Source organism: Pseudopodoces humilis, chromosome 1 (genome assembly GCF_049639895.1).
Source record: "Pseudopodoces humilis isolate 2021_Gansu_Grassland_sample_001 chromosome 1, ASM4963989v1, whole genome shotgun sequence".
NCBI classification, from domain to species: domain Eukaryota; kingdom Metazoa; phylum Chordata; class Aves; order Passeriformes; family Paridae; genus Pseudopodoces; species Pseudopodoces humilis.
The window spans coordinates 151,699,422-151,719,114 of NC_142200.1; the positions used below are offsets into that span (position 1 = coordinate 151,699,422).

Sequence of the window (19,693 nt, forward strand, 5' to 3'; positions counted from 1 at the left end):
TCCCGTCTCTCTGTGTGGCGCCCCCGAGTGGTGGCGGGGGAAACTGCAGCCACCGCCCCCCGTACCCCCGGTACCCCCCCAGTTCACCCCAGTTCACCCCAGTTCACCCCAGTACCCCCCAGTACCCCCCGTGCAGTCCCCCAGTTCCCGCAGTGCCCCCCGCTGCAGCTCTCGGTTAATTATTGATTAATTATCGATTATAGTTTATTGGTATCGATCAGACCGGGCGGGGGGCGCGGGGCTGAGCCCGGGGGGCTCCTCAGCGCCGGGTGGAGTCCCCGCCTGCGGGACGGGAGGGTCACGGTGTCACCCCCGGGACCCCCATCCCGCACCCCCGGTGGAACCCCCGCTCCTCGGTCCCTCTCCCCGGTCCCGTTCCCCGTTCCCATTCCCGTTCCCATTCCCGTTCCCGGTTCCCGGTTCCCGTTCCCGGTTCCCGTTCCCGGTTCCCGTTCCCGTTCCCGGTTCCCGGTTCCCGGTTCCCGTTCCCGTTCCCATTCCCGGTCCCGATTCCCATTCCCGGTTCCCGTTCCCGGTCCCGGTTCCCCCGGCAGGGCTCGCAGCGGCAGTGCGCGGTGCGGTCCCTCCCCCCCGTTCCCGTTCCCGTTCCCGTTCCCGTTCCCGGTTCCCGGTTCCCGGTTCCCGGTTCCCGTTCCCGTTCCCATTCCCGTTCCCATTCCCGGTTCCCGTACCCGGTTCCCATTCCCGGTTCCCGTTCCCATTCCCGTTCCCGTTCCCGTTCCCGGTTCCCGTTCCCGTTCCCGTTCCCGGTTCCCATTCCGGTTCCCATTCCCGGTTCCCGTTCCCGTTCCCGTTCCCGTTCCCGTTCCCATTCCCGGTTCCCGTTCCCGTTCCCGTTCCCGTTCCCATTCCCGTTCCCGTTCCCATTCCCGGTTCCCGTTCCCGTTCCCGTTCCCGTTCCCATTCCCGTTCCCATTCCCGGTTCCCATTCCCGTTCCCATTCCCGTTCCCGTTCCCGGTCCCGGTACCCCGGCAGGGCTCGCAGCGGCAGTGCGCGGTGCGGTCCCTCCCCCCCGTTCCCGTTCCCGTTCCCATTCCCGGTTCCCATTCCCGGTCCCGGTCCCGGTACCCCGGCAGGGCTCGCAGCGGCAGTGCGCGGTGCGGTCCCTCCCCCCCGTTCCCGTTCCCGTTCCCGTTCCCGGTCCCGGTACCCCGGCAGGGCTCGCAGCGGCAGTGCGCGATGCGGGGCAGCAGCGCGGGCCGGGGGCGGCCGCGGGGACACGGCAGCAGCAGAGCCCGCACGGGCCGGGCCGGGTCCAGCCGGTAACTGCAGCACTCGCACAGCGCCCGCACGAACGGCTCCTGCGGGGCACGGCGCTCACGGGGGGACAGCCCCGGCGCGGGGACACCCCCGGCACCCCCAGCCCCCGCCGGACCGGGGGTCCCACCCGCCCCCAGCCCGTACCTGGGCGCTGACGGCGGTGCGGGAGCGACACGTCCCCGCGCAGTAGGTGACACGGACGCCCCGCAGGACACACGCGCCCTTGGCGATGCTCCGGAGCGCCGTGAGGAGCCGGCACGGCCCGGGGGGCTCCTCTGAACGGCGGAGGGGGGGGGGGGTCCCGGGGTGAGCGGGGGGGGGGGGGGGGGGGGGGTTCCGGGGCCGCCCCTCCCCGGGGTGCCCGGGCGCGGGGTCTCACCTGGCCACTCGTCCCGGCACACGGGGCAGCAGCTCCCGGGCTCCCGCACCGGCTCCGTGCCCTGCGGGGACCCCCAGGCTCAGCCCCTGCCCGCGGGGACCCCCCGCGCCCCCCGGAGCCCCCCGGAGCCCCCCGGAGCCCCCTCACCTCCGGGCAGGTGAGCGCGGGGCAGGAGGTGGCGCAGGTGACGCGTCCCTCGGAGCAGCGACAGGTCCCGCAGCGCTCCTGCCACTCGCTGCCGGCCTGGAGGGGCGCACGGACCCCCAGCGCTGCTCAGGGACCCCCACCCACGGGCACCGGGGACCCCCACCCCGCTCCCCTGCTCACCGCTCGATGCTCCCCGCGGTAGCGGCACCCGCAGCCCCCCGCGCTCACGCAGTGCCCGGAGCCGTTCCGGTACCGGCCGGGGGCGCAGGCGCAGCGCGCCGGGGCACGGGCGGTACCGAGAGCCGCGGGAGGGCCGAGGGTCGCGAGGGTCGCGGGGGTCCGGGGGGTGCTGGAGGTGTCCGGAGTTACGAGGGTCCCGGGGGTCGCGGGGGATCCGGAAGCTCCGAGGGTCCCGGGGGACCCCCCGCAAGTCCCGGGGGGCTCCGCCAGGTCCTGGCAGCTGCGCTCACAGGCGGGGCCGGGGTCCAGCCACACCTCGCCCGGGGGGCAGCCTGGGGCCACTGGGAACGGCACCGGGAACGGCGCCGGGAATGGCACCGGGAATAGTATCGGGATTGGCACCGGGAACGGCACCGGGAACGGCACCGGCCCCACCCTGACCCCCGGCCCTCCATCCATCAGCCTCCATCCCTCCCTCCTTTCCTCGCTCCCTCCCCCCGCTTTCATCTCCCATCCCTGCATCCCTCCGTCCCCTTCTCCCGCTCTCCCATCCTTCATCCATCCATCCCTCCATCCATCCCTCCATCCATTCCTCCATCCATCCATCCATCCATCCATCCATCCCATCCCTCCATCCATCCCTCCATCCCATCCCTCCATCCATCCATCCCTCCATCCATCCCTCCATCCCATCCCTCCATCCATCCCTCCATCCCATCCCTCCATCCATCCCTCCATCCCATCCCTCCATCCATCCATCATCCATCCATCATCCATCCATCCATCCATCCATCATCCATCCATCCATCCATCCATCATCCATCCATCCATCCATCATCCATCCCTCCATCCATCCATCCATCATCCATCATCCATCCATCCATCATCCATCCATCCATCCATCATCCATCATCCATCCATCCATCATCCATCATCCATCCATCATCCATCATCCATCATCCATCATCCATCCATCATCCATCATCCATCCATCCATCCATCCATCCATCATCCATCATCCATCCATCCATCCATCCATCCATCCATCCATCCATCCATCATCCATCATCCATCCATCATCCATCCATCATCCATCCACCCATCCATCATCCCTCCATCCATCCATCCATCCATCAGCCTCCATCCATCCCTCCTTTCCATCGCTCCCATCCATCCCGCATCCATCCATCATCCCATCCATCCCTCCATCCCCATTCTCCATCCATCATCCATCCATCCATCCATCCCATCCATCCATCCCATCCATCCATCCATCCCATCCATCCCATCCCATCCCCTCCATCCCATCCATCCATCCATCCATCCATCCATCCCATCCATCCATCCATCCATCATCCATCCATCCATCATCCATCATCCATCCATCATCCATCCATCCCATCCATCATCCATCCATCCATCCCATCCATCCCTCCATCCATCCATCCCATCCCATCCCTCCATCCATCCCTCCCTCCCTCCCTTCTCCCGCTCCCCGTGTCCCATTCCCCGTGTCCCGTTCCCGGTGTCCCGTGTCCCGTGTCCGGTCCCCCGCGCTGTGCCGCCCCTCACCGGGACACTCCTGGGGGTTACACGCCGCCGTCTCCTCCGCGGGGCTCCCCCCGCACCGCGGCCCCGCCCCGGGGCCCTCCCGGCACTGCCGGTGCCGCCTCCGGGTCCCGCCGCCGCAACTGCGGGAGCAGCGGGACCACGGGGACCAGGGGGACACGGGGGGGGACACGGGGGGGCCGGGAGAGAGGGGGAACAGAGGGGGCTCGGGGGACAGAGGGGACACAGGGGACAGGGAGGACCAGGGGGACATGGGGACCGCGGGGGTCGCGGGCCCCGGGGAGGGACACGCCAGCACCGGGCAGGTCAAGGTCCCGTTCTCGCAGGTGCTGCAGCGGGGGTGACACAGCGGGGGTGACACGCGTGTCACCGTCCCCGCACGCGGGGCTCTGCTGGGTGACACCGCCACGGTGCCCGTCCCTCTGTGTCCCCGTGCCCATCCCTCTGTCCCCGTGCCCGTCCCTCTGTGTCCCCGTGCCCGTCCCCACTGTCCCCGTGCCTGTCCCCACTGTCCCCGTGCCTGTCCCTCTGTGTCCCCGTGCCCATCCCTCTGTCCCCGTGCCCGTCCCCATTGTCCCCGTGCCCGTCCCCACTGTCCCCGTGCCTGTCCCCACTGTCCCCGTGCCCGTCCCTCTGTGTCCCCGTGCCCGTCCCCATTGTCCCCGTGCCCGTCCCCACTGTCCCCGTTCCCGTCCCCACTGTCCCCGTGCCCGTCCCCACTGTCCCCGTGCCCATCCCTCTGTCCCCGTGCCCGACCCCACTGTCCCCGTGCCCATCCCTCTGTCCCCGTGCCCGTCCCCATTGTCCCCGTGCCCGTCCCCACTGTCCCCGTGCCTGTCCCCACTGTCCCCGTGCCCGTCCCCCCGCCACCCCCGTGTGGCCATGCCCAGTCCCCGTGTCGCCCCCCGTGTCCCCCAGCGCCGCGTCTGTCCCGGTGTGACGGAGCCCCCCGGCCGTGTCCCCTGGGCGGTGTCACCCACCAGTTGTGACACCCGATCCGTGTCGCGGCCCCCGGGGACACCTCGCGGCTCCCGTTGTCCCCGCCGGGGGTCCCGCAGCGACAGCGGCTCAGGGGGACACAGACACCGTCCTGGAGCAGCTGCCCGGGGGGACAGCGGCACCCTGGGGGCGCGGGGGACACCGGTGGGTGTTGGGGACACCGGGGACACCGCGCGGGTGTTGGGGACACCGGGGACACCCCGCAGTGACAGGACAGTACCTGGCTCGCAGGGTCCCTGCAGACACAGCACCTGGCCCCAGGTGTCACCGCAGGTCCGGGGACAGCGCCCGGAGCAGGGACTGGGGGTCCGGCCCCCCCCGCCGCACCGGGGGTCTGGGGGGCACGGGAACCCCTCAGCACCCCCGGGCGGGGGGCGGGGGGCCCGGGGGGGGGCCCGGGGCGGCGCTCGGGGTTACCGGGACACGCGCTGGAGCTGCAGCTCTCGCTCTGGGTCCGGACCCCCGCGCACGCCCGCCCGGGGGTCTCGGGGTTCAGGGGGTGCCGGTGGCGCAGGCGGGACCCCCCCGCGCAGGGGTCTCCGCGGGCCCCCCAGGACCCCCTGGGGCTCCAGCCACCGGGCTCGGGGGGGGGCACGGGGGGGGGGCACCAGGGTCACCGGGACCCCCAGGCCCCCCCCTTCCTTCCCCGAACCCTCCAGCCCACCGGGCCCCCCCAATCCCCCCCCGGTCCCCCCATACCGGCCGCACACGGGGTGTCCCAGCACTCGGGTCCCCCCGGGGGGCAGGTGGCGCGGGGGGGCGAGCTCGCCGTGGGGGGGGGGCCCTGGGCCCGCCCCCGGCCCCCCCGGCCCCCCCGGCCCCCCCACTCACCACTGGCGGCACGGCCCGGGGCTCCAGCGCTCGCCCAGCCCCCGCTCGCCCCCCGCCCAGGGGCACACGGGGGGGCACGGGCTCTGCTCGCACCCCCGAACCTGCTCCTGGGGGGGCCCGCACGCTCCCCCCGCGCCCCCGGGGGGGATGGGGGTCCTGGGGGGGTCACACGGGACATCGGGGTGAGCGGCGGGGACCCCGCAGCCCCCCCGTGTCACCTCCCCCCCCGTGGGTTTCGTGTCCCCCCCAGTGCCAGGGGCCCCCCCAGATGTGACCTGCGCCCCCCCAGATGTGACCTGTGCTCCCCCAGATGTGACCTGTGCACCCCCAGTAGTGGCCTGTGCCCCTCCCAGTGGGCACCGTGTCCCCTCCCGAGCTCTGTGTCCCCCCAGTTCGGTGTCCCTCCCCCCAAGGTCCCGGCCCCCCCCCGTGTCCCCCCCGTGTCGCCCCCAGCCCGGTCTGTGTCCCCCCCTCACCGGTAGCGCTCCTGCCGCCCCCCCCCGCAGGTGACACTGCAGGGTCCCCAGCGGCTCCAGCGGCTCCAGGCGCAGGGCGGGGTCCCGGGGGGGGTCCCGGGGGGGGTCCCGGGGGTGGCGGAGGGGGGGGGACAGCCCCCCGGGACACAGCGCAGCCGCCCCCCCGCGCAGGTGCAGTTGTGGCAGCCCCGGGGGTGGGCGCTGCCCCCCGGCACCCAGAGCTGCCCCCCCGAGTCCAGACAGGCGCACAGGGAGGGGGGGACACAGCCCCCGTCCTGCTCCAGGGTCCCTGGGGGGACATGGGGACATGGGGACATGGGGGGGACATGGGGACGGGGGGGACAGGGGACATGGGGGGACATGGGGGGGACATGGGGACACAGCCCCCGTCCTGCTCCAGGGTCCCTGGGGGGGACATGGGGACATGGGGACATGGGGGGGACATGGGGGGGACATGGGGGGGACATGGGGGGGACATGGGGACACGGGGACACAGCCCCGGTCCTGCTCCCTGGGGGTGACAGGGGTGAGGGGGACATGGGGGGGACAGGAGGGGTCAGGGGGACAGGGGGGTCATGGAGGGATGGGGGGGCAGGGGGACAGGGGGTCATGGGGGGGTCTGGGGGTCAGGAGGGACGAGGGGGACAGGTGGGACAGGGGACAGGTGGGACAGGGGACAGGAGGGGGCAGGGCACAGGGTCCCGGGGGGTCCCCGCGCTGCCCCGGGGGTGGCGGGCGGTGCCGGGGGCTCACCGGGGGGACAGCGACAGCCGGGCTCGCAGGGGGCGCCCCCCTCACTGGGGACCCCCTCCTGCAGGCCCCGGCAGCTCCGCGGGCAGCCCGTGCCGCAGGGGGTCAGGCCCTGCCCGGGGGGACACCGCGGGCCTGGGGGGCACCGTCACCACCCCCACAGCCCCGGGGACCCCCCCGAGCCCCCGGGGACCCCACCGAGCACCCCCGGGGACCCCCCCGAGCCCCCCGGGGACCCCACCGAGCACCCCGGGCACCCCCGGACACCCCCGGGGACCCCACCGAACATCCCCGGGCACCCCCAGCCTCCCGCAGCTCCCCCCGCCCCTCTCCGCTGCCTCGACCGGAGCCCCCCAGGGAACCCCCGGCTCCCACAGTGCCCCCCCAGTGCCCCCCCAGTGCCCCCCCCCAGTCCCCCCCGGCTCCCCCAGTGCCCCCCAGTGCCCCCCAGTGCCCCCCAGTGCCCCCCGTACCGCCGGGCCGGGGGTTGCAGGCCCTCAGCTCGTGCCCCCCCCCGGGGCAGGGGCTGCCCCCCTTTTTGGGGGGGGGTCGGGAGCACGAGCGGCTGCGCACGGGGCGGCCCCCCCCGCACGTGACGTCACAGCGCGACCAGGGACCCCACGGGGACCGCGCGCCGTCCCCGGGGGGGGGGACAGGGGGTGACCCCCGGAACCCCTCGGGGTCGCCCTGAGACCCCCAGCGCCCCCCAGCCCCCCCCAGCCCCCCCCGAGCCCTCCGGTCACCCCTCCCCCCACCGTACCCCCAATCCCCTCTGAGCCCCCCAAAACTCCCCCGGGGCCCGGCTCCACCTCCCTCCCCACCCCCGGAGCCCCCCTGTGCCCCCTGACCCCCCCGGTGCCCCCCCTGTGCCCCCCAGCCCCCCGGGATCGCCCCCCGGGATCGCCCCCCTGACCCCCCTGTGCCCCCCGGGATCGCCCCCCGGGGCCCCCCCGCACCCCGACACGCCTCCACCCCGCACGGCCGCCGCTGCTCGTGGCCCCCCCGGAATTGGGGGCACCAGGGGTCCCCGGGGCCGGGGGGGGCGAAGGCCCGGAGCCGCCGCTGCTGCCCCCCCCCGCAGGGCCGCGAGCACGACCCCCAGGACCCCCAGGGGCTCCACCGGCACGGGCAGGGGGGCGTCAGGCAGGGGGGCGCTGCGGGGAAACCTCAGCGTTAGGGGCGCCCCACAGCCCCCCGCAGTGGGGCAGGGACCCCCAAATCCCCCCGCAGTGGGGCAGAGACCCCCAAATCCCCCCGCAGTGGGGCAGGGACCCCCAAATATCCCCGCAGTGGGGCAGGGACCCCCCAAATCCCCCCGCAGTAGGGCAGAGACCCTCGGATCCCCCCGCAGTGGGGCAGAGACCCCCGGATCCCCCCGAACCTCCGTGACTTCACAGCGGGGCAGCTTGCAGGGACCCCAAAGCCCCCTCAGACCCCCGGACCTCCCTGCCCCCACTGCCCACCCAGGACCCCCATAGCCCCCCATACCCTGGCAGTGGGGCAGGTTGCAGGACCCCCATAGCCCCCCATACCCTGGCAGTGGGGCAGGTTGCAGGACCCCCATAGCCCCCCATACCCTGGCAGTGGGGCAGGTTGCAGGGCCGGCTCTGGCTGTCGCCCCCCGCCCCACAGTTTCCCCCCGGGCAGTCCCGGCGGCGGCTCCGGCTCGCGGGGGTCTCGGGCCGGGTGCAGGAGCGGCTGCAGGGCCCCCACGGCCCCCACGGGCCCCACGGGACCCCCGGGGACCCCCCAGCATCCTCCTCGTCCCCTGCGGGAAGGGTCCGTCAGTGGGGCAGGGCGAGGAGACCCCCGGGGTGGGCGGCACGGGGGGTGGGGACCCTCACCTGGGGATGTGGGGCTGAGATCCGGTGTGGGGCTGAGATCGGGTGTGGGGCTGAGATCCGGTGTGGGGCTGAGATCCCGTGTGGGGCTGAGATCCGGTGTGGGGCTGAGATCGGATGTGGGGCTGAGATCGGATGTGGGGCTGAGATCCGGTGTGGGGCTGAGATCGGATGTGGGGCTGAGATCGGATGTGGGGCTGAGATCGGGTGTGGGGCTGAGATCCGGTGTGGGGCTGAGATCGGGTGTGGGGCTGAGATCCGGTGTGGGGCTGAGATCCCGTGTGGGGCTGAGATCCGGTGTGGGGCTGAGATCGGATGTGGGGCTGAGATCCGGTGTGGGGCTGAGATCGGGTGTGGGGCTGAGATCCGGTGTGGGGCTGAGATCCCGTGTGGGGCTGAGATCCCGTGTGGGGCTGAGATCCCGTGTGGGGCTGAGATCCCGTGTGGGGCCGGGCTCCGCTGTGGGGGGAAAAACAAGCAGTGAGACCCCCGGGCCCGCCGGGACCCCCACGCGTGGGGCAGGGACTGTGGGGCAGGGGGCTGTGGGGCTGTGGGGCTGTGGGGCAGGGGGCTGTGGGGCTGTGGGGGCGGGGCTGTGGGGCTGTGTGGCTGTGGGGCTGTGGGGCTGTGGGGCTGTGGGGCTGTGGGGCAGGGGGCTGTGGGGCTGTGGGGCAGGGGGCTGTGGGGCTGTGGGGCTGTGGGGCAGGGGGCTGTGGGGCAGGGGGCTGTGGGGCTGTGGGGCAGGGGGCTGTGGGGCAGGGGCTGTTGGGCCGGAGCTGTGGGGCAGGGGGCTGTGGGGCTGTGGGGCTGTGGGGCTGTGGGGCAGGGGGCTGTGGGGCTGTGGGGCCGGAGCTGTGGGGCTGTGGGGCTGTGGGGCTGTGGGGCAGGGGCTGTGGGGCTGTGGGGCAGGGGGCTGTGGGGCCGGAGCTGTGGGGCAGGGGCTGTGGGGCTGTGGGGCAGGGGGCTGTGGGGCTGTGGGGCAGGGGCTGTGGGGCTGTGGGGCAGGGGGCTGTGGGGCTGTGGGGCTGTGGGGCAGGGGGCTGTGGGGCAGGGGCTGTGGGGCAGGGGGCTGTGGGGCAGGGGCTGTGGGGCTGTGGGGCTGTGGGGCTGTGGGGCTGTGGGGCAGGGGGCTGTGGGGCAGGGGCTGTGGGGCAGGGGGCTGTGGGGCAGGGGCTGTGGGGCTGTGGGGCTGTGGGGCTGTGGGGCTGTGGGGCAGGGGGCTGTGGGGCAGGGGCTGTGGGGCTGTGGGGCAGGGGCTGTGGGGCTGTGGGGCTGTGGGGCTGTGGGGCAGGGGCTGTGGGGCCGGGGCTGTGGGGCTGTGGCTGTGGGGCAGGGGCTGTGGGGCAGGGGCTGTGGGGCAGGGGGCTGTGGGGCTGTGGGGCAGGGGGCTGTGGGGCAGGGGGCTGTGGGGCAGGGACCCACCGGCGCAGGGGGGGCTCGGGCAGGTCGGGGTCTCCGTGGGGGTCTCGCCGCAGGGGGGGCAGCGCAGGCGGGCCCACAGGCAGGAGCTGGGGGGCAGAGGGGAGTCAGGGGGGGCGCAGGGTGGGGAAGGGTCGCCCCCGGGGCGCCCCCTCCTCACCAGCGGGCGCAGCCCACGCGCAGGGTCCCGCCCGGCGGCAGCTCCAGCATCGGGGGGTCCCCGGGGGGGGTCCCGGGGGGGGTCCCGGCCGTGCCCCCCCGCAGCAGCGCGGCCGGCACCGAGCACGGGCACTGCTGGGGCTGAGCCGGGGGTGGGGGGCGCCCGGGGGGCACCCCCAGACCCAGAGACCCCAAAACACCCCAACCACAGACCCAGGGACCCCAAAACACCCCAACCACAGACCCAGGGACCCCCATGAAGCCCCAGCACCCTGGGGGGCACCCGTGGGGCACCCACCACCCCATAGCAGCACCCTGGGGACCCCCTGCTGCCCCAGGGGTCACTCACACACCAGGGGACCCCTCCCCGAGACCCCTCCCACAATCAGGGACCCCCCCGAACCAGGGAACCCCCCCCCGCACTCCCGAGACACCCCCTACAAACCGGGAACCCCCACCCCGGGACCCCCAACCTCTCTCGGGGCCCCCGCGGATTTGCGGACCCCAAACCCCGAGATTTCCCCGGCCCACAGTCCCCAGCCCGGGATTTGGGGGGCAGCACCCCGGTTCCGGGGGGGTCTCCCGGGGGTCTCACCTGCAGGCAGGAGTGGCGGTGCAGGAAGGTCCCGGGGGGGCAGTGACAGCCCTCCTGGCACCCCCCCGCGCACCCCACGGCCCCCCCAAGGTGGGCGCAGCTCCGGGGACACCCGGAGCCCCCCCCGCACTCGCGGAAGGTCCGGCCGGGGGGGCACCCGGCCTCTGCAGCCCCCCGAGAAAACGCTCAGCACCTGGGGGCACCCGGCCGGCCTGCGCCCCCCGACACCCCTGAGCGCCCCTGAGCGCCCCCCGACACCCCTGAGCGCCCTGAGCGACCCCCGACACCCCTGAGCACCCGGCCTGTGCCCCCCAGCCGCCCTGAACACCCCCCCAACAGCCCTGAACACCCCTGAACACCCGACCTGCGCCCCCCGACACCCGGCGCAGTGTCCCATGGGGCGTGGGGCGGGGATGAGGGGCAGCGCAGTGGGGGCACTGTGGGGGTCTATGGGGCACTGTGGGGGTCTATGGGGCACTGTGGGGGTCTCTGGGGGTCTGTGGGGCACTGTGCGGGTCTGTGGGGCACTGTGGGGGTCTCTGGGGCACTGTGGGGGTCTCTGGGGCACTGTGGGGGTCTGTGGGGGTCTGTGGGGCAGCGCTGTGGGGCAGGGCTGTGCTCGGGGGCTCTGAGTGACATCTCTGGCTCGGGGTCCTTGGGCTCTGGACTGGGGTCTCTGGGTCACATCTCCGGGGAGGGGTCTTTGGGCCCGGTGGCTGGATGAGGGTCCCCATGTCCCGGTCCCATGTCACTGTCCCCATGTCGCGGTCCCCGTGTCCCTGTCCCCATGTCCCTGTCCCCGTGTCCCTGTCCCCATGTCCCTGTCCCCATGTCCCTGTCCCCGTGTCCCTGTCCCCGTGTCCCTGTCCCCATGTCCCGGCCCCATGTCCCTGTCCCCGTGTCCCTGTCCCCATATCCCTGTCCCCGTGTCCCTGTCCCCGTGTCCCTGTCCCCGTGTCGCACTCACCGCGACACACGTGGCTGTGGCAGCTCTGGCTCTGCAGGGCCGGGCCCGGGCACGGGGGGGTCCCGCAGCCCCGGCGGCGCCAGCGCTCGCCCCCCCCGCACGGGGCGCTGCAGCCCCCCCAGGGCCCCCACGGCGACCACCGGCCACGGGCGGGGACGGGCGGCTCGGGGGGCTCCGGGACCCACAGCGGCTCCAGGGACCCCGGGACCCGCGGCGATTCTGGGGTCTCCGTGCCCCACAGCGATTCTGGGGTCCCCGTGCCCCACGGTGTCTCTGGGGTCTCTGTCCCCCACGGTGTCTCTGGGGTCCCCGTGCCCCACGGTGTCTCTGGGGTCCCCGTGCCCCACGGTGACTCCGGGGTCTCTGTCCCCCACGGTGTCTCTGGGGTCCCCGTGCCCCACAGCGATTCTGGGGTCCCCGTGCCCCACGGTGTCTCTGGGGTCCCCGTGCCCCACAGCGATTCTGGGGTCCCCGTGCCCCACGGTGTCTCTGGGGTCCCCGTGCCCCACGGTGTCTCTGGGGTCCCCGTGCCCCACGGTGTCTCTGGGGTCTCTGTGCCCCACAGCGATTCTGGGGTCTCTGTCCCCCACGGTGTCTCTGGGGTCCCCGTGCCCCACAGCGATTCTGGGGTCCCCGTGCCCCACAGCGATTCTGGGATCCCTGTGCCCCACGGTGTCTCTGGGGTCTCTGTCCCCCACGGTGTCTCTGGGGTCCCTGTGCCCCACAGCGATTCTGGTGTCCCCGTGCCCCACGGTGACTCCGGGGTCTCTGTACCCCACGGTGTCTCGGTGGCCCCCGGTGGCCCCGCGCTCCCGGGCTCTGCGGACAGACGGACACGGAGGCGCTCGGGGGCCGCGGTGGCGCTCGGGGGTCCCAGCCCCGGGGGGCTCGGGGGGGATCCTGGCACGTACCGGGTCCGCAGAGCTCGGGACAGCCCCGAACCTCTCGGGGTCTCCCGGGGCAGGGGGCACCGCCCGCCGCGGCCGAGGGGTTGGTGGGAGACCTGTGGGGAGTGGGATGTGGGGCAGGACCCCCGTTATGGGGCAGGACCCCCGCTATGAGGCAGATCCCCCCCCGCCATGGGGCAGATCCCCCCCCGCTATGGGGCAGGACCCCCGCTATGGGGCAGGACCCCCCCCCGCTACGGGGCAGATCCCCCCCCGCTATGGGGCAGTTCCCCGCTATGGGGCAGTTCCCCGTTATGGGGCAGGACCCCCGCTATGAGGCAGGACCCCGCTATGGGGCAGTTCCCCGCTATGGGGCAGATCCCCGTTATGGGGCAGGACCCCCGCTATGGGGCAGATCCCCGTTATGGGGCAGATCCCCCCCGCTATGGGGCAGATCCCCGCTATGGGGCAGATCCCCGTTATGGGGCAGGACCCCCGCTATGAGGCAGGACCCCGCTATGGGGCAGGACCCCCCCGCTATGGGGCAGATCCCCGTTATGGGGCAGATCCCCCCCGCTATGGGGCAGCCCCTCACCTGAAGCGCTGCCGGGTCCCGGTGCCGCAGTCACAGCGGGTCCAGGGGGTCCAGCGCGACCACCCGCAGGACTCGGGGGGGCCCCGATTTCCGGGGACCCCCAAGACCCCTGCAGGGACCCCACAGGCGCTGGAGGGAACAGAAGCGTCACCCCAAATCCTGGGGAGCCCCTGGGAGCCCCCCAATGTTCAGGGGGTCCCATTGCCTGGGGACCCCCAGCGGCGGCGTTTGGGTGTCGCCGGTTTCACGGTGGGATTTGGGGTACAGGGGGCATTTGGGGTACAGGGGGCATTTGGGGTACAGGGGGGTTTGGGGTGCAGGGGTTTTGGGGTGCAGGGGGAATTGGGGTGCAGGGGGTTTTGGGGTGCAGGGGTTTTGGGGTACAGGGTTTTGGGGTGCAGGGGTTTTCGGGACAGGGGGATTTGGGGTGCAGGGGGTTGTGGGGTGCAGGGGATTTGGGGTGCAGGGAGATTTGGGGTACAGGGGGATTTGGGGTGCAGGGGGTTTTGGGGTACAGGGGGATTTGGGGTGCAGGGTTTTGGGGTACAGGGGGTTTTGGGGTGCAGGGGGTTTTGGGGTACAGGGGGATTTGGGGTGCAGGGGATTTGGGGTACAGGGGGATTTGGGGTGCAGGGGTTTTGGGGTGCAGGGGTTTTGGGGTACCCGGGCTCCACGCAGCCGCTCCCCTGCAGGACCAGTCCGGGCCGGCACCGGCAGCCTGGGGGGCGGGGCAGGTTCAGGGGGGCTTCAGCCCCTCCCAACGCCCCCCAAATCCTCCCCACCCCCCGGACTGCCCCCCCTCAAGTTCCCAAGCCCACCCTAAATTCCCTCCCGGTCCCCCAAGACCCCCAAACCCCCCCTAAGCCCCCCCAAGCCCCCTCCATGTCCTTCCAGGCTCCCAAACGCCCCCCAAACCGCCCCGTGTCCCCCAGACCCTCCCCAATTCACCCCCCGAGATCCCCCCGGGGCCCTCCCAAGACCCCCCCGTGTCCCCCAGACCCTCCCCACGCCCCCCGGACCTTCCTCGCAGCCTCCCGGGCACGAGCTGTTCCCACTCGGGTCCGCGCAGGTGGGGGGGCAGGGGGGGACCCCCAGATCCTCGCAGCCCCCCGGCGGTACCAGCAGCGTCTGGGGGGGGCAGGCGGGGGGAGACACGGGGGGCTCAGGGGGGGATCGGGGGAGGTTTGGGGGGCTGGGGGAGACACGGGGGGCTCAGGGGGGATCGGGGGAGGTTTGGGGGGCTGGGGGAGACCCGGGGGGCTCAGGGGGGGATCGGGGGAGGTTTGGGGGGCTGGGGGAGACACGGGGGGCTCAGGGGGGATCGGGGGAGGTTTGGGGGGCTGGGGGAGACACGGGGGGCTCAGGGGGGGATCGGGGGAGGTTTGGGGGGCTGGGGGGGATTTGGGGTGGCTGGGGGGGTCAGGGGTGGGGGGGTCCGGGGGACTAAGGGGATTTTAGGGGGTTTGGGGGCTGGGGGGTCCAGGGACGGAGCAGGAAGGTGGGAGGGGGGTCCGCAGCCCCCCGTGCCCCCCGTGCCCCCCGTACCTGGGGGGTCCCCGCAGGGCCGCAGGTTGCAGGGCCGGCTCTGCACGGCCCCTCCCTCGCACGGCCGGCCCCCGTTTTTTGGGGGGGGGTCGCTGCAGCTGCGGCGGCGGCTCTGCTGCCCCCCCCCGCACGGGGCTCCGCAGGGGCTCCAGGACCCCCAGGGCGCCCACCCGCCTGCGACTGGGGGGGCACGGGGCGGTCAGGGGGGTTCGCACCGCCCCAGGACCCCCCCTGCACCCCCTAAGGCAGAGCGCCCCCCCCGGGGACCCCCGAGCCCACCCCCCCCGCTCGGGGAGTCCAAACCCCCGCGACCCCCGGCCCTGACCCCCCCTCAGCCTGGGGATGGGGGGGGTCCCACTCCCTGGGCAGGTCCCCAGACTTTGGGGGGGTCCCAGGCCGGAAATGGGGAGCCCTGAGGACCCGCCCCATACCGGGGGTCCCGGCCCCCCGGGGGGTCCCCATCGTGCCGGGGGTCGCAGCCCGTTCGGGGGTCGGGGGTACCTGGGCAGGCTCGCACGAAGCAGACGCGGCTGTCGATGTTGGGGGGGTGGGCGCAGCCCCCCTCGGGCGGGGTCTCCCCCCGGCGCCGCAGAGCGACCCCCACCCCGCAGGAGCGGCTGCAGGACCCCCACCCCCCCCAGGGCGGGGGGGCGCAGCCTGGGGGACACGGGGGGGGGGGAACAGGGTGACCCCGCGTGTTGGGGGGCGACCCCCGCCACCTCCAACCTCGGTGTGCCCAATTTGGGACCCCCGCGGCTCCCCCAGTCCCCCGGGCACTGCCCCCCCCCCTAGGAAGCCCCCGGCCCCCGGGGGCTGTCTCCGGGTCCGGGCCCCCCTTCCACCCCCATCCCGGGGGGCCTTTCTGGGGGGGCTTTTCTCCCCACCTGCCGGGGACCCCTCACCTGGGGGGGTCGCGGGGGTGACCCCCGTGGGAACCAGCGAGGGCAGCACGCGGAGCTGGGGGGGCTCGTGGGGGGTCGCGGAGCCTCCGGGGGGTCTCGGGGTGGCCTCGGGCGGGGTCTCCGTCCTGGGGGTGCCCCCGGCAGCGCTGGGGGGCTCCGGGGGGGGCTCGGCGCTTCTGGGCCACCCTGAGGTGGGCGGCCCCTCGGGCCCGGCCGTGGGGCGGGAGGGGCAGGGTGAGGGAGAGATGGCCAGGGGGGGACACCCCCAGTGCTCCCCCCCCCGGCTTCGGGGACCCCCCAAACCCACCCTGCCCCGCCCCCCCCGTACCCGGGACCCTCGGCCGGCGCGGGGGGGGACAGCGCTGTCGTCATCCCGGGCGGGGTGGCCGTGCCGTTGTCACCTGCAGCGGGGACGGGCACGGCGCGGGTGGGCACGAGGGGACGGGGGGTGACCCCCACCTCCCCCGGGACCCCCCGGCACCCCCCGCTCACCCGCGGGGCCGCAGGCGCAGCAGGACCCGCCGTCACCTTCCCGCAGCACCTGGCCCTGGGGACACCGGCAGCGTCACCGCCACCGCCACCTGCGGCCCGCGCCGCCCCCCGCGCCCCCCGCTCACCTGGGGACAGCCGGACAGGCGGAGGGGACAGTAGGGGACACAGCGCACGGCCCCGCCCGCCAGGCACTGGCACACCTGGCAGGGACCCCCGCGCCAGCGCTCACCGGGGACGCGCCCCCGGCCCCGCTCCCGGCACCGCCCGCACGGCACCGTGCGACACCTGCGGGAGGGACCGTCACACACCGGGGAGACCGTCACACACCGGGGGGACCGTCACACACCGGGGGGGACCGTCACACACCGGGGAGACCGTCACACACCGGGGGGACCGTCACACACCGGGGGGACCCCCAAAGCCCCCCGGGGGACCCCCAAACCCCCCGCGCCCCGCTCACCGCCGGGCCTTGCGGTAGATGCCGCGGCAGTGCCGCCCCCCCCCGCGGCGGGCGGGGTTGGAGGGGCTGCGGAAGGACCACTGCACACCGGGGGTCCCGCACGGGCCCCCGCACGAGCCCCACGGCGACCACGACGACCACCCGCAGTCCACTGTGGGGAGGGGGACACCGGGTCACCGCGGCGGGGACAGCCGGGGGTCCCGGTGGACACACGGGGGTACCGGGCACGGGAACCGGGGGCGCCGGGACCCACCTGAGCAGCCGGGCTGGGGGCGGCAGTGGCGCAGGCGACCCTCGAGGCACGAGCAGAGGCGACATCCGAGCGGCACCGGGGCTCCCGGAGGGTACCGGAGCCCCCCGGCCCGGCACGGGCACTCCCGGGGCCGCACGCACCCCCCGGGCCCCGCGCCCGGCTCGGGGGCGTCCAGCACCCGCCCCGCCGGGCACCAGCACCCTGCGGGTGGGCGGGGGGCTCTGGGGGGGCCCTCGCATCGGGGAGCCCCCCCGAGCCCCCCCAGTGACCCCCCCCCTCACCTGGGCGGCAGGGCGGGGGCCGCGGGCAGGTGACGGCGGCGGCCAGGTCGGCGCAGGAGGCGGGGCAGGGGGCGCAGGGGGGGGGGCGCAGCCCCTCCGCGCACCCCGAGGCGTTGGGGCACCCCCCCGGGGCTCAGGGGGCTGGGGGCAGGGGTCAGACACGGAGACCACCCGCCCCACCAGCGCCCCTTCCCCCTGAACCCCCCCACCCCCAGCCGTGACCCCCCCCTGTCCCACCAGGACCCTCCCGTCCCACAAAGCCCCCCCACCCTGAGAAGCCCCCGCACCCCACCGAGCGCCCCCCCCTCTGTGGAGCTCATCTGTCCCACCGTGAGCCCCCACCCCACTGGGCCCCCTGCCCTCCGAGCCCCCCGCCCCATGGGAGGACCCCAGACCCCCAGACCCCGTCCCGCGCCCCCGGCTTCCCCCCCGCACCCACCCATCTCCAGGGCTCCGGGGCTCCCCCCGGGCAGCTCCTCGCAGGCGCGGCCGCCGTTCTGGGGGGGCTGGCAGCCCCTCCTGCGCAGCCGGACCCCCCCGCAGCCCCCCGGGCAGTCGGACCAGGGTCCCCACGGGCCCCACGCGCCGTCCACTGCGGGGGGGGTGGGAGAGTTAAGGGGGGCCTCAGAACCCCCAAACCCCTCGGATCGCGGGGTCCCTGAAAGCCCCCCGGGCAGCCTGAACCGTGGGGACCCCCAAATCGCTCAGAGACCCCCAACTCCCCCGACACCCCCACGCCCCGGGGTCCCCCCAGGCACCCCCTGACCCGCCTGGGCAGACTCGGCGGTGTCAGGGTTCGCCCCGCGCATCCCCCCAACACCCCCCGGTCCCCCCACACCCTCCGGGGGTCCCCCGGCCCCCCACGCCCCCCGCGCTCACCCGGGCAGGCCCGGTGGAAGCAGGGTCTCTCCTGCTCGCGCGGCCCCCGGCACGCTCGCAGCAGCCCCGGGTGGCTCTGGTGACATCCCCGCGTGCGGCGCTGTCCCCCGGGCCCGCAGGGGCGGCTGCACGACCCCCAGGGCCCCCAGGACCCCCAGCGGCCGCACCCCCGCTCGTCCTCACCCGAGCCGCAGTCCCGCACCCCGTCACACACCTGCGGGGACAGCGGGGACACCGCGGGGACACGGCGGGGACAGCGGGGACACGGCGGGGACAGCGGGGACACGGGGGGACACCGCGGGGACACGGGGGGACACGGCGGCAGGGAGCCCGGGGACACTAAAGTGGCACTGAAAGTGGGTCCTGGGACGCCGGGGTGACACCGGGAGGGGGTTAGGGGAGTCAGGGACACCGGGAACGGGGGGCGAGAGGGGGTCGGGAGGGGCCACCGGGGGTGACGCTGGCTCGGGGACACCGCGGGAATGATGGAGGGAACATCGGGGTGACACCGGGAGCGGGCAGGGGACACCCGGGTGTCTCTGGAAAGGGGTGGGGGACACGCTGGGACAGGGGGTGGCAGCAGGAGGGACCCGGGCGCTGCGGGGAGGGCGGGGGGTCCCCGCTGTCCCCCGGTACCTGCTGGAAGGTGACACATTCCCCGTCCCCGCAGTCGAACTCTGTGCAGGGACCCCGCGGGCTGCTCCCGGGGCCGGGGGGCTCTGGGGGGACAGGAGGGCTCTGAAGGGTCCCCAGGGGACACAGGGGAGGTCCCCGGGGGGCTCTGGGGGGACAGGAGGGCTCTGAGGGGTCCCCAGGGGACACAGGGGAGGTCCCCGGGGGACTCTGGGCCGAACCCTCTCCGGTGGGACCCCCTCCCCGCCGAGTTTCCCTCCCCAAGGGACCCTGAGGTCCCCAGGAGGCGACACGGGGGTGACTCCCAGGCCTCGCCCCCTCCAGATGTCCCCAGAGCCGGGTGCCGCGGGTCTCACCGCACAGCTGGGGGCTCTCGTCGGCGCTGTCGCGACACTGGGGGACGCCGTCGCAGAGGCGGCGAGGGGGGACGCAGGCGGGGGCGCAGGGGGCGAGTCCAGGGTCGCAGGGGGGGTCGCAGGGCAGGTGGCCGGGGGCGCCCGGGCGGTCGCAGCCCCTCTCGTCGCTGCCATCGGGACAGTCGCTGTCGCCATCGCAGCGCCACCCCCGCGGGACGCAGCCGCCGCTGTCGCAGCGCAGGGACCGGGCAGGACAGGGCCCGGCCGAGGGGCCGGCGGGGACGGGGACAGCGACAGTGTCGGCGACAGCGGCGGTGCCGGGGGCGGTGTCGGCGACAGTGTCAGTGTCACTGACAGTGACAGCGTTGGCGACAGTGCCGATGGCGCCGGTGACCGCGATGACAGTGTCGGCGGTGACGGCGGTGCCAGTGGCGGTGCCAGCGGTGACAATGTCGGCGACAGTGGCGGTGCCAGTGGCGGTGCCAATGGTGCCAGTGGCGGTGCCAGCGGTGCCAGTGGCGGTGACAATGGTGCCAGTGGCGGTGACAATGCCGGTGCCAGGTGCCAGCGGCGCGGGCGGCAGCGCCACCGCGCACCCCGCCGGACTCTCGTCCCAGCCGTCGCGACAGTCGCGAGAGCCGTCGCACACGGCGACCTCCGGCACGCAGGAGCCGTCGGGGCACGGGACGGTGCCGGGGACGCAGGTGGCCCGCGCTGGGGACACGGGGACAGCGGTGACCGAAGGGGGTCCGGGGTGTGGGGGTGCCGGGGTCGGGAGTCCCCAAAGGGAGGGGGTCCCAGGTTGGGAGGGGGTCC

The 19,693-nt window shown here is 74.6% G+C and overlaps 1 protein-coding gene across 1 annotated transcript in view; it reads right to left on the reverse strand.

The window, feature by feature from the left end:
• Positions 1-259: 259 nt before the first annotated feature.
• The window catches only part of SSPO (SCO-spondin), a 34,757-nt gene continuing 15,323 nt past the window's right edge, over positions 260-19,693 (reverse strand). The window contains exons 28-65 of the mRNA XM_088055879.1: positions 18,878-19,591; positions 18,525-18,607; positions 17,889-18,102; positions 17,449-17,601; positions 17,010-17,141; positions 16,729-16,929; positions 16,476-16,626; positions 16,141-16,300; positions 16,016-16,070; positions 15,852-15,924; positions 15,524-15,648; positions 15,123-15,278; positions 14,622-14,801; positions 14,096-14,204; positions 13,740-13,794; positions 13,077-13,185; positions 11,605-12,597; positions 10,628-10,791; positions 10,034-10,173; positions 9,877-9,962; positions 8,458-8,913; positions 8,190-8,381; positions 7,572-7,767; positions 7,087-7,256; positions 6,617-6,748; positions 5,864-6,152; positions 5,388-5,543; positions 4,974-5,116; positions 4,777-4,890; positions 4,538-4,679; positions 3,800-3,886; positions 3,561-3,679; positions 1,989-2,329; positions 1,809-1,904; positions 1,662-1,722; positions 1,427-1,557; positions 990-1,323; positions 260-282 (exon numbers count right to left, since the gene is read on the reverse strand). Of these exons, the coding sequence (XP_087912005.1) occupies positions 260-282; positions 990-1,323; positions 1,427-1,557; positions 1,662-1,722; positions 1,809-1,904; positions 1,989-2,329; positions 3,561-3,679; positions 3,800-3,886; positions 4,538-4,679; positions 4,777-4,890; positions 4,974-5,116; positions 5,388-5,543; positions 5,864-6,152; positions 6,617-6,748; positions 7,087-7,256; positions 7,572-7,767; positions 8,190-8,381; positions 8,458-8,913; positions 9,877-9,962; positions 10,034-10,173; positions 10,628-10,791; positions 11,605-12,597; positions 13,077-13,185; positions 13,740-13,794; positions 14,096-14,204; positions 14,622-14,801; positions 15,123-15,278; positions 15,524-15,648; positions 15,852-15,924; positions 16,016-16,070; positions 16,141-16,300; positions 16,476-16,626; positions 16,729-16,929; positions 17,010-17,141; positions 17,449-17,601; positions 17,889-18,102; positions 18,525-18,607; positions 18,878-19,591 (7,235 nt within the window). The remainder of the gene's footprint in view (positions 283-989; positions 1,324-1,426; positions 1,558-1,661; positions 1,723-1,808; positions 1,905-1,988; positions 2,330-3,560; positions 3,680-3,799; positions 3,887-4,537; positions 4,680-4,776; positions 4,891-4,973; positions 5,117-5,387; positions 5,544-5,863; positions 6,153-6,616; positions 6,749-7,086; positions 7,257-7,571; positions 7,768-8,189; positions 8,382-8,457; positions 8,914-9,876; positions 9,963-10,033; positions 10,174-10,627; positions 10,792-11,604; positions 12,598-13,076; positions 13,186-13,739; positions 13,795-14,095; positions 14,205-14,621; positions 14,802-15,122; positions 15,279-15,523; positions 15,649-15,851; positions 15,925-16,015; positions 16,071-16,140; positions 16,301-16,475; positions 16,627-16,728; positions 16,930-17,009; positions 17,142-17,448; positions 17,602-17,888; positions 18,103-18,524; positions 18,608-18,877; positions 19,592-19,693) is intronic.